At 46.6% G+C, this 12640-nt stretch overlaps 1 protein-coding gene across 2 annotated transcripts in view; it reads left to right on the forward strand.

Moving 5' to 3' along the window:
* RFFL (ring finger and FYVE like domain containing E3 ubiquitin protein ligase) overlaps positions 1–12526 on the forward strand; it is a 24314-nt gene extending 11788 nt beyond the window's left edge. For both annotated transcript variants that reach the window (XM_032707889.1, XM_032707890.1), the window contains exons 2-7: positions 1886–2073; positions 5628–6032; positions 7641–7727; positions 8079–8286; positions 9471–9494; positions 10030–12526. In XM_032707889.1, the coding sequence (XP_032563780.1) occupies positions 1886–2073; positions 5628–6032; positions 7641–7727; positions 8079–8286; positions 9471–9494; positions 10030–10211 (1094 nt within the window). In that variant the 3' untranslated portion in view covers positions 10212–12526. The remainder of the gene's footprint in view (positions 1–1885; positions 2074–5627; positions 6033–7640; positions 7728–8078; positions 8287–9470; positions 9495–10029) is intronic.
* Positions 12527–12640: the final 114 nt, after the last annotated feature.

The following is a 12640-nucleotide window of genomic DNA, read 5'->3' on the forward strand; positions in this document are numbered from 1 at the left end:
TTTGTGTATTCTGTTATCGTGGGTGGCCTTCAGCTTGCAGGGGTCCTTGAAACAGGAAGGGAGCTTAACTTTGGACACAGTTTTCCTCTGCTGTGGAGGTTGTGAAGGTTTGTTTGGCTGTGCAGCTCTAGTGTTGTTTAGATTTGCAATTCCCAGGAACAAATTAAACCTCCGAAGAGCACAATTTAAACTAGAATTTCCGTATTTTTGCAATATAAAGGCTGTGTTAACTCCTCAGTGGCACTGAGAGCTTGAAAATTAATGTGCAGAGAGAAAAAGGGTAATTGTTGCTTTTATCTCTGCCATCTAAAGTACGTGTTTGATTGCAGTGCAGAGCTGATACACGAGTGATAGGTTATTCCCTCCATGTGTTTATTGGGATCTGGTTGCCAGCCTAAGTGCACTTTACACTATTTATTGAGATCTGGTTGCCAATCTGAGTGCAGTTTGCAGTGCAGGATGTGCACATCAGTTACACCAGGAATGTATCCTGTCGTGAACGTGGAGATTTTCCCCTGAAACGTTGCAATGTGCTGATCCTGCAGGGAGGGCTCGGGGCTGAGCTCACACTGTGGGATTTGAAAGGCTGTGTCTGGGACAGCAGGAACTCTGACCAGCCAAATTCAGCGAGATGTTTGAAAGGATTAAAGATGCCACCAAAGCTGCAGATACTGGAACAGCACCAGACTGCAAAAGCTTCCCAATTCAACTACATCAGCCCAAAAGATTTAACAAAAGAAAAAGAACAGAACAGTGTGTTGGTATATTATAGCAAATAACCTTTAGGATTCATACCAGCCCTGTTCCCTTGGGAATCTGAAGTTTCAGAGTGTCAATACTGACAGAGGGGAAAGAAGTGAATTGGCTGTGTAGCTTAGAGATGTTTGTTTTCCAGAAGTTTATAAAACTGAGCAGCTGTCAGTGATGGACCTGATTTTTGAGACTCAGAAGAAACATAGTCCAGGAACTTCTGTGTGAGAGCAGAAATGCAGAGGAGGCAATTTGTATTCTGCCTACCCATGAGTGATGACACATGGTGTGTGCTCCAGAAACTGAATGCCCAGATGAATTCGGATTTCTTTGTAAACTCCCAAAAGCAAGTTTATAGCAGTGTATTTTTGGAATACTGCTGCATAGGTGGTCCTGGGAGACTTCAAAACTGAGCCTGTTGGCTGGACTGTTAGGATTTTAGGTAAGTGTATGTGTGTGTTTATATGTGTGTGTGTGTGTATATATATATATATATAATTTGACTTGAAAAAAAATAAACAAGTGATTGTGTATCTCAGATACAGTTGTTTTCCCAAGCAAGTTTCTGGAAGCCAGTATTTGATTTTTCTTACATTACTGGTATTGACTCGCTGTGTGATGATTTAGCCTCGTGATGCTGTAAATTCAGCTGAGAACAGCACTATGTGAGATCAGTGGCTCCACTGCCCTTGCTTTAATTTTATCTTTTTAGATATTGTAGCTGTAAATCTGTAGAGGGATTTAGGATGAAGCTGAAGAATAACCATCCATGATTTTATTTAACTGCTCTATGCCACATAATTCCAGCTTCTGTTTTCTTTTCCTGATGCACAAACTCCAAGGTATTGAAGTTTATGTGAAACAGAGACAGACTGTTGCAGCAAACTCAGAATCTCCTGCAGCCAAGTGGAACGTAAAATTTATCTTATCTTCACATGAAATTCTAGTAATAACTGTCCTGGACTGTATTTGTGCCTTCCCACCAAAGGCACATCGTGCTGGACGGGGCGTGTGAGTTTTGCAGAGGAAGGATCATCATTAACTAAGACACTGTTAGCAATGAACGATGGTGGGCAGTGTAACTGCAGCTCAGACCGTGTCCCGTGTCATTCCTAACCCGTTTTTCCCCTCGCAGTTACTATGTGGGCGAGCTGCTGTAACTGGTTCTGTCTGGACGGCTCAGCCGAGGAGATGCAGCCGCAGCCGCCGCCAGCCCGAGCCCAGGCCTATTCCAACCCCGGCTACAGCTCCTTCCCCTCTCCCACGGCTCCCGAGCAGAGCTGCAAAGCCTGCGGGCTGCACTTCGACAGCTCGGCCAGCAAGGTGAGTGCTGGCAGCGTTCAGCTGCTTCCCTGAACCGCTCGGGAAGGAAACAAACGCTCGTTAGAGGCCTCTGCTCTGAGGACATTCCATGTGGGAAAAGACTTGTGGGTCTTCAGTCATTCTTTCACAATGAGGCATCCTTAATGCTTAACCTTCTGTAGGCTTGGCTTTGCCGGGCCTGAAAGAAGAAAGGCAAGATGCTGATAATCACTTAAAGGAGCGTTAGCTTAAACATGATTTATTGTTATTTAAAAACGCCAATGTCCTTTAAAAAAGAAATACCTACGTTCTAGCAAGAAGTTCAGTAATGTTTCTGCTTTCATCTGCTCCAGCTAAAAAGCCAGGGAAGTTTATTTTGTGTGTGTGTAGAATTGCTGGGCCAAAAAAAAACCCAACAAACCACCAAATCCAACCCCAAATTTATATTATCTTGTTTGTGAACTCCATTTGTGAGTATACAGATGCCAAAATAATTGCTGCCACAAGACTTTTAGTGCGACAGCAAATCCTGCCTGGATTTGCATTGTTTGGGCATGGTGGGTCCTATAGTGCTGCTTGAAAATGTTTTAGGGAGGAAAGTTGTTCTGCATCCACATTCTGTGGATCTGTACCATGTTACTGAACTTAAGAATGTGAGAATGCACAACTAATAGTGAATTTTTGGCCACAGCCCTTTTAGGTTAGATGGGAAAGTTCATAACCTGGTTTTCCTTGCACCTTTTTATTCATGCACGAGGATACACGTGGGAAATGGTAAGACTTGGCAGGGCTGTTGCTTTCCTCTCACAGAACAGGGATATTGATGCCTTTTTGCACTGAGAAGTGTTGTTGCTCCAGAAATCACTGGAAATTCAAACTTTGGTAATATACTGGGGGGTTGGGCATACATGGTGATACATTTGGGGTATGTAGGCATGCTTAGACTTTTCCTGGTGCTGGGGCAGCTGGAATGGTGCTGTCCCTGCACGGGACTCTGTAGTGTTGTGTTCAGCATTGCCCTCATTGATGTGATGTGTCCTCACAAATACTTGGGGGAAGAGTTATCCTGGATCCAGTGCCTGCTGTTCTGCATTAGAGCAGTGAAAGCTTGAATGTTGGCACTTGGTGTTCTCCTGCACACCAAGAGAAGAGAGAAGAGCCAAGGGAACCAGAGCCCCATCCTGGTGTCTCCGGGAGATGGGCTGTCAGAGCAAACACCCAGGAACAGCTTCCATCCTGGACATGGCCTGACCTTTTAGGAGCAGGCTTTAACTTATAACAACACTTTAATCATTCTGAAGAGCCTCCAATAACTGCCCTTGTAGTCAGAGTTCAGCACATATATCAAAGCTGTAAAAGCTGCTTGAAGCTGAGCTGTGCCCCACATGTGCCTGTGTGAACACTTGGTGCTCAGATACAGGCTGGGGAGTGTTTCTGTCTGCAGATGAAGCCTAGTGCTGAACTGATAAGCCAGAGACATGCCTGGCTTTATTTTGACTTCTCAAATGTATCATTTGATAACCAAGGCAGGCTGTCATTGCTGTTGATGGCCTGCAAGGAACACTTTGGATAACGCAGCCCTTGTGCTGGGCTTGTTTATGTGACACCTAAAGATGGGAGTGCTCCAGCAGGGCTTTTCTGGCTGGAAGGTCCTTGGCAATGCAGAGGTTCCCTTTGGAGCAGGTTTGGCAATCTGCAAGGTGTGGGGAGGCTTCCCCCTGCCAGAGAAAAGTGGGGTTGTTTGGGGTTTTTGGGTTACTTTGTGGGGTTTTGTTGCTGGGGTTTTTTTGGTTTTGTTTAGGGTTTTTTCATCTCAGTTCTGATTTCTGCCAGAACTGATTTCTGCCCCCCCAGATGGGCAGTTGAGAGAAGGCAAGTTGTCAATGAGGTTATTTTCCACTTCTCTGCCTTTGTGAAGTGTTTGTTCCCCTGCCCTAGACACACACAAGCTGTTCCTGTCTCTGCCCTGAGAACTTCCCGAGAAACAGGATTGCTCCTGCAGTCACAGGGTCAGAATAAATTACATATCAATGGTTTTATAATGACCAAGTTAAGGAAAACTTCTCAAAATTGGATGTTTTGTGGGAATTGCCCTTCCTGCCTTGCTTTGTGATTGATGAAAGTCACTTTTCCTTGGCAGGCCCCCAAACAGGCTTCTTGAGATGAGGTTTCAAGTTTGCATGACCAGAGAGTCTCTCTGTGGTAGAAATTTTCATGTCTTAAAGTGCTTGGGCAGGAAATGGGGATTCTTTCCACTAACTGTCACTGTAAGTGTATTCCAGGGTCTAAATGAGAGGCCTGTTGGTGTTAATTGTAAGGGTGTGTGGGGAGCCAGGGGGCTGCCAGGGTATCAGAAGGAGCTTTTGTAAGCAAGTAGGGTATTTACACCCTGTAAAACATGAGAAACATCTGCTCTCTTTGAACTGTGTAGTTAGAGATGTTCTTTAATCACTAGAACCTATTATAAAACAATTTTTTTTTTTTGTCCTTGAGTTTGTATTTGTTGCTTCTCCAACTCCACGTGTGTTCTTTTCCTTGCACAAAGGAAGGATCAGGATGTCAGGATTTCATAGAGGTGCTTGGCTTCTCTGAGACTCTGAATCACCTTCTTTAACCAGCACTGAAACCACTTCTTTCTTCCCTCAGGGCTTTTTAAAAGGCACGTAATGTGGCTGTTCTGCTGCTATTCCTATTGGAAAATGTAGAATTTGCCTTTCCAAAGTGTTGAACAGTCAAGTTTCTGCAGAAGTCAACATGGACTGTGAGTGCTTGGAACTTCTGAAAATCGAGCCCTGAGTGACAAGATCAGAACAGTAACAAATACAAACATTAAACAACAGAATTTAATCTGTAAAGTTTTTAAATGTCTGGGGCCTAATATTTCCAAAACTTCCAACACTTTCTGTCTAGCACTAACTGGCACACAGTGGGTGTATTATTTTCAAAATAAGCTATTATTGTTGTTTAAATAAATGCTGAGTTCTTTGATGTCTGTCAGACACTCTAAGCTTTGCTGTTCCCTTTCCCTCTTATGGTGAAAGAAAGATTCATTTAGTGATTGCAGCAAATTGGAGGGGAAAAAAGGGGGGTGGGGAGGGAGGTCATTTATAGCAAGTATTACATTTATGAAAGAGAGAAATGTTTTTTAAGTAGTTCCCTCCAATGCTGGAGCTTTCTAAATGCACAGAGCAATATGCACAAATAGCTGGAATCCACGTGCAAGACAAAGATTCCCTTAGAGAGATGTCCTGATTTCCTCTGGCTCAAACTGAGTGAGCAGGTGTGGAAAACTCCTGCCATGTGAGGGAACTGACTGGGAATATAACGCTCCGTTCTGGGGAAATGGGGTGTGAGTGGGGCTTCTCCAGGAACCGTGAGGAAGGCAGAGATCTGCTCAGGGATCAGTCCTTTTCCTCATCTAGGAACACGGGGAACAGACTTGGCACTTCTCCCTAAATCCCAAGGATTTGATTGTGCTTTCACAGAGGCTGCTGCTCCCTTTGGCTTCCGGACGGGAGGTCACCGTGTCCCGCTGGCACAGGATGGGTTTGATTCCTTTCCCCTCTCTTTACCAGCACATCTGCTTGGACTGTAAGAAGAATTTTTGCACGTCCTGCTCCAACCAGCCCGAGGGGGGGCCCCTGCTCTGCCACCTCTGCCAGCGCTTCCGAGCCACGGCCTTCCAGCGGGAAGAGCTGATAAAGATGAAGGTGAAGGACCTGCGAGACTACTTGGCCCTCCACGAGATCTCCACGGAGTTTTGTCGTGAAAAGGAGGACCTGGTGTTTCTGATCCTTGGCCAGCAGCCTGTAATTAGCCAGGAGGATCAGATAAGAACAAACACATTTAATACCAGAGCCTCTGGACAGCAAGACTCTGTGAGTCACCCCTCAGCCAGCCTGTCCTCTTCTACCTCACTCGAGGAGTCTTCGGTGTCTACAGAGCCCATCTCAAGTTCAGTAGCTCAGGAGCACCAACAGGTACAGTCTCTGGCCAGAACCATCCTTTGCAAACTCGTTCATCTCTGGTTTTGGATTAACTCCTAAGATGTTGCCTGTAGCTTTGCTGTGTAAAGCTGTGACTTGCTGTCACTAATTTTGATGTGCCGTTCATTAGTGGATTTTAATTTGGTGGGCAGTGCTGAGTATGTCAGGCATTCACTCTCAGAGCAACAGCACTGGTTTGGGATGGGTTTTCTCTAGTCCACACTTTCATTGCCACAAGATGCTCCTGTGACTGGTCCTTTGGGGCTGAGAACTCCCGACAGCCGTATGCAGGTGTAATGAAATGGTTGATATTGTTCTTTAATTCCTGTGCCACACAGCAGGCACAGTCTAAAGCACTTTGGGAGCTGGAGCTGATGAGAAAGATGATAGGAAGTGGGTGAGGTTTTTGGTGTCTGCTGCACTCAGATCAATAGAAAACAAACGAAACAAATCCTGAGTCTGTCACCAAGTCTTCGGTTTATGATGAACCTGCAGTTCTGACAAACCTCGTCAGGGGCATTTGAGCTTGATTATTTTTTATTGACCTTGCTTTGTTTGTCTTTCTGCTTTCTGCTGTGGGAAGTTTACTCAGTGTTTGACATCTGCTCCTTGTCCTATTACAAAGTTAATAGGTGTATTTAGTTCCCTGAAAATGTGTGTACCTTCTGCTTCCTCAGCAGATAAGTCTAGTTCAAAGGAGGAGTTTTCCTGGGAGAACGTTTTTTTACAAATCATTAAAAGGCATTTTAATTCCCTGGTTTTCTGGATATTGCCATTCCAGTTTTTACCAGCTCTGTTTTCCCTGACTGCCCCGTGATACATTTCAGCTTCTTGTCTCTACTTGCATGACATCCTGCTGCAGCTCGGGCTCTTTGATGGTTATTGTTCCTCTTGTGCTCTGTAAATATTAACAAGTCCCCACCTGGATAAGTAGGATGGTAACATTACAGTCTCTTTGTCAGTAGGAAACCAGAGGGGAAGGGTGGCTGCTGAGGCTGAGTCAGATACAATTACACTGCTCATTTTATGGAGAGCCCAGAGCAGCTGCTCAGCTTTTTTCCTCCAGCTCTGTTGCTGCTGGTCCTTCACTCAGAGTCTCCTGTTTGCCCACCCCAGAACCCACCTGAGGAGGGGTTTGTCTGGTTACTGTGAAGATCTGGAGACTGAGCTGTGTTAGAAGGTTGTACAGAGCCTTGCACTGAGAGCTCATGTACTGTCAGAGCTCTGACAATCACATCAGTGTGACACTCAGGGAAGGATTGCATACACACACACACACACACACATATATATATATATATATATACACACATGTATAAATTTGGTCTCCTCCTGATCCAGCCTCACAAGAGCATCCTGTGGGATTTTACTGCACAGGTTCTGTACTGAGGCTTTAAAGGTTCAGAGGCTGCACTTCAGTTTCAGAAAGTTTTGTTTGTGTGAGTGCTGCACAGGGAATACTCTGTGAGTGTGCCTGGCTTGTACCTTGTGCTGCACTCGTCCTTCCAGTGGCCAGGGATTGCAGGGACACTGCACTGGAGCTGATTTCCCTCCGGACACCCACAGACACACCGTTGGTGAAACCTTTATCTCCTCTTGTAGGCAAATGGTCACGTGCCTCCGAGCCCAGTCGGTGTGACAGCAGTTGAGGATGCAGCAGAGGAAGCACCAGCAGAGGAGGAGACACAGGTTTGTGTGTCCTGGAACTGGATGACAAGGAATACCGGGTTTCCTAGGCTGTATTTGCTACCACAGAGATGGGTGGCTGAACAGTAACTGAGACTGACCACTGGCAGACCCAACCAACCCCCTCCTGTGGCAGCACCTTGTCCTACACGTAGAGAAGGAACTGGTGTCACTTGGGCACCGATAATAGAAATTATTTCTGTCTTAAGACTTGTGTTTCTGACGGAGGAATTCAGAGTAACCAGTTATATTCATCCAAACACGAATTCCTGCTCATGCAGATATTGAAAGTTGATTCAAATTGTGGGTTCAGGTGTTGAGGACAAGAATCATTCCCCCTTTGTTCCCTTCCAGTCTACTGACTCTGAAGATAACCTGGTGCTGGGGAGGAAGGCTTCTCTCTCCGACCTGAGGAGCGTCGGGGACATCAACGCGCTCTCCGTGCGGCAGCTGAAGGAAATCCTCGCCCGCAACTTCGTCACCTACAAAGGCTGCTGTGAAAAGTGGGAGCTCATGGAGAGGGTGACCCGTCTCTACAGAGAGAAAGACCCTCGGCATCTAGGTGAGAAACTTAGCAAATGTGTGCCTGTTTTCCAGGTTTTCCCTTTTTTGTAACGGTTGTAGAAGGAAATAGAACTTACCTTGTATTTCTGTTTCATGCAAGTGAGGAGGGAGTTTTACACACATGAGAGTGAAAGTAGCTGAACTCTGCTCACCACTACTGGCAGTTATTTGAGGAGAGCCTCCTGGTAGCTTTGGACAGTCGCTGCCCTGTGGCAGCAACATGAGAGCTGTGCACCCTTCACCTCAGATGGTGCGTGGCTGTGGCAGATCCCACTGGGCACTGCCTCAGCCACAGAGCAGCTGCCGTGTGCCTGGGCTGAGCTCTTCCCTCTGGACTCATGGTAACTGGGAATGTGATCAGGGAAGTGCCCTGCCCAGGCAGGAAACCACCACCAGAAAGCAGCTGGGAAATTCAGAGCATGAGCTCAGGACAGGCTGCACAGCTGGAGTTTGACTCTGTCTTATGTCAAGAGAGTTCCTGCTGCACACGCTGGGCCTGCTCAGGGAGAGGTGAGGGGATAGAGGGGCACAGAGAATGTACCTGGCTTGACTTTCAGGTGCCAGTTTGCACTTCCAGGGCATTACTTAAAAACCACAGACTTGTACATTATTTACAAGAGAAACTTATTTTAACACTGATTTCACAGGTTTGTTTCTCAGTGCTGTCCACACTACTGTTGTTTCCTTTAGCACATCTCTTTAAGCATTGTCCTTATAAATGATACAAGATTTAAGACACCTGCTTTGGGTTTATATTTTTGTATCTTGTGCTTTTAATAGAGTTTATCCTTCTCTCTTAATCACAGTTGCCTCTGTGTGTGTCCCAGCAATGCTGGTGCTTGTGTAACACCAAAGAAACTGGCACGAGGGGCTGCTGCAGGTGCAGCACTAGGGAGCCAAACTCTGCACACATTCCAGGGCTGTCTTAAACATGTCTTGAGACATGCCTTTGGAGTGCTGCTTATCTCTGGGAAGCCTTAAGTGTTGTGTAAGCTCAGGATAGGAGACAGTTTTTTGCCAGCTGTTGAACCTGTCGTGCTCAGAGCCCAGCCTGAGCCTCTCGTGGGGATCAGCAGAAAGCAGTTTTGGTTTAGCAACTCCCCCAGGGCTTTCAGCCCCTGCCTGGTAACGTTTCTGTCCCAGCTGGTTCTCACCAAACCACTTTCTCTTCTTCTGTTGCAGTTTCTGACATGGACGATCAAACTGGTAAGTGACATCCTTAATCCTGGATTTGTTTAGGTGGGAAGAACCCTCCGAGATCAAGTCCAGCTGTTTCCCCAGCACTGCCAAGGCCACCACTGACCATGTCCCCAGGTGCCACATCCACGTGGCTTTTAAATCCCCCCAGGGTTCTTTATTCCACCACTGCCCTGAGCAGCCTCTTCCAGTGCTTGACAACCCTTTTGGGACAGAATTTTTTCCCAATATCCAATCTAAACCTCCCCTGGCACAACTTGAGGCCATTTCCTCTTCTCCTATCGGTTACTTGGGAAGGGAGACCCACTTTGCTTCACTGGCCTCATTGCTGAGAATCTCAGTGGTGGTTGTTTTCATCACACACAAATTACTGTGGAAAAGCCCAAACTTCTGGTGGAGCAGAAACAGACACAAGGGGGGTTCCTTTGCAGCCCTTCCATGTGCAGGAGCCCATTAGGGAACCCTTCAGTAGAGCCCACTGGGCTCACACAAACCCAACACACCTCCCTTTGTGTCACCAACCCGTGGTCTCCTGTCCCCTCAGGTGGTGCTGGGCAGCCCAGCGCCGAGGACAACCTGTGCAGGATCTGCATGGATGCTCCCATTGACTGTGTCCTGCTGGAATGTGGGCACATGGTGACGTGCACCAAGTGCGGGAAGCGGATGAGCGAGTGCCCCATCTGCCGGCAGTACGTCATCAGGGCCGTGCACGTCTTCAGGACATAACTGGGGGCAGGGCTGGCCATGCCCTAAAGCCTCCTCTGCCGGGAGAGAAACGGTCCACATCCTACAAATAGTTACAAACAGACCCCGCTGGAAGGGAGGGAAGGAGGAAGCCTTGGGGAAAAGTGTCCTGTTCAAGCCACGCCTGACTCTGCTCTTCCCACCATCGTGCTTTACACCACAGTGCCTGCACTCCCTGGAGCTCAGTGCCAGCAATCATGAACCACCCATATCCCGGGATGACTCGATCCTCTCTGCTGAGGACAGATGGATGCTCGGCTTTCCACCACAAAGATCAGCTCCAGAGGCTTTGTATTTTCCTCTGAATAATAAAAGTGAACTGGGGTCTCAAAAAGTGTCCTTTGTTTTGCTGCTCAGGCTACACCCAGCAACAACTTGGTTTTCGAAGATTAAAATGTCACTGTGCTTGTTAATTTTACTTTTATTTTTAATTTAATGTAAAACCATGTTATGCTTGCAGGACAGGCAGACTGCCTCCGCTTTCCCTAATTCCAGCCTGGTGCAATTGTGGAAAAACGTATCATTTTATATGAAGGTTGCCTTTGTATTACTGAGAACTGTTGGGAGGGAGGCTCTGTGAGCATCCAGCCTGGCCCTGTGCGGTGGGTTTTGTTTGTGCCACGGGGAGGGAGGTGTCTGGTTTGATTGTTGTTGACTGCTTTGACTCCACAGACTTCCCAGCACAAACTGAACTGCCTTCACTTGCTGAAGGAGCTACAAATCCAAGGCTTTGAGTCTTCCCGAGGGCTTAGTGAGGGAACCACTCAGCTGGAGAGCAGTCAGGACTCCAGTGCTACACAATCATTATTTAAGTACAGGTGACTTTTTCTTTTCAGAAGGGAATCAGGGAAGAAAGCCATGAGCAATCACCACTGCAGAGCAGCTTCCCCCCCTCCTCCTGGGCTGTTTTACAGTTCTGTTCCCTTCCCTTCAGGCTGTTTATTAAAAGTTGGTGAGGGTGGGGAGGAGGGTCCCTGGTCTGATCCCTCACAGCTCTCCTGGGCAGCGTGTGCAGGTGGAAGAACTTGCCAGAGATGATTTTAACTGGTGTATTTTTCCCCTCAGTGTGTTTGGCTGCTGCACAGCCAAGCTTCAGACTCTTCATGCCTTAAGTTTCCATCACTGTTGGGATTGTGCTCTCATTCCAAGGCACTTGTGAAGCTGGGAACCTCCTGCTGCAGGGTTTTGCTGTCTGGCTCTGGGGAGAGGTGGTCACTCCATGTTCAAAGCGAGCCCCTGCCTGGCTGCCAGCAGGGACCAGCACCAATCCCAGTGTCCCCTCTCAGCTCCTGGAGCACTGGAAGGGCAGTTGCAGGAATAGCACCGAAGCTCCTCGTGCAGTAAGTGATAACAATGTCAACAGCAAATGAAACTGTGTATTTTTAGCAGGGACTGGTGCATGAGTAGTAGTTCAGCTGCAGGGAGTGGAGGGTCTGTGCTCTGCTGGAGCCAGGAAAGCACCTGAGGTGATGAGGAATCTGTGGCTCAGGAGGCAGCAGATCCCCTGCAGTGCTGAGGGGATCTCAGAACTCCACCAAAAGGCAGCAGCTGCTGCAGTTTACTGAACTAAACACTGAGTTTTACCTCTTTGCCTGGTCAGGGTGTTCTTTAATCTTTAGCTTAAGGTTTAACAGGTTCCAGGACGAGAAGGAACTGGTACAATTCCGTGCATCATGTTAAAAAGAAAGGTAAGCAGTGACTGTGTTTACTCTTGGGGAGGGCACAGGGACCTCCAGGAGGTACAGGAATACACAAAGTGCTGAATTTAGTAAATTCACTGTGAAAATTCATGTTGTCATATTTTTCAATAAACTCAGGGCTGGGGGAATTTAGCAGGAAGAAGATTATTCCCCTTATGGACAGATGTGCTTTACCTTGTAGAGGGTAGGCTTACTTTCTACAGCACATAAATTAAGTTGCAGATCAATGCCTGAAATTTTAGGGATGAGAAGACACACCCAGTGACTCCAGAACTGCTTTCTGAAGGGAGGACTCCTTGTAAAAATGGGTTCTCTACTTATGGATACGTGTGACTTGCTTTTCAAGGAAATTCAAAATCTGGAGGAAACTGATTAATGATGGAATATAATGTTCTGAAGTGATAAAGTAAATGGAAATATTTATGTGCTTTATGTACACTGTACATTGTTTAAAGACTTTAAAAGTTAATATTCTACTTGAAAGGGCATGTTATTCTCTGTTAAATCCCCTTGGTACTATGATGGTTAAACTTACTAGTTTTGGTACGGAAGTCTGGTTTATAATTTTATAATAAAGTTGAAATGTGATTTAGTTAACCTTGTTTCTGACTCTGTTACAACAGGTGGGGAGAAAGCAGAGATCCTGCAGCTACTGCTGAACCTCAGCCAGAAACTGCTTAAATATTGTTGGTGGGGGGTACAAAGTGTAGA

Source organism: Chiroxiphia lanceolata, chromosome 20 (assembly GCF_009829145.1).
Source record: "Chiroxiphia lanceolata isolate bChiLan1 chromosome 20, bChiLan1.pri, whole genome shotgun sequence".
Classification (NCBI taxonomy): domain Eukaryota; kingdom Metazoa; phylum Chordata; class Aves; order Passeriformes; family Pipridae; genus Chiroxiphia; species Chiroxiphia lanceolata.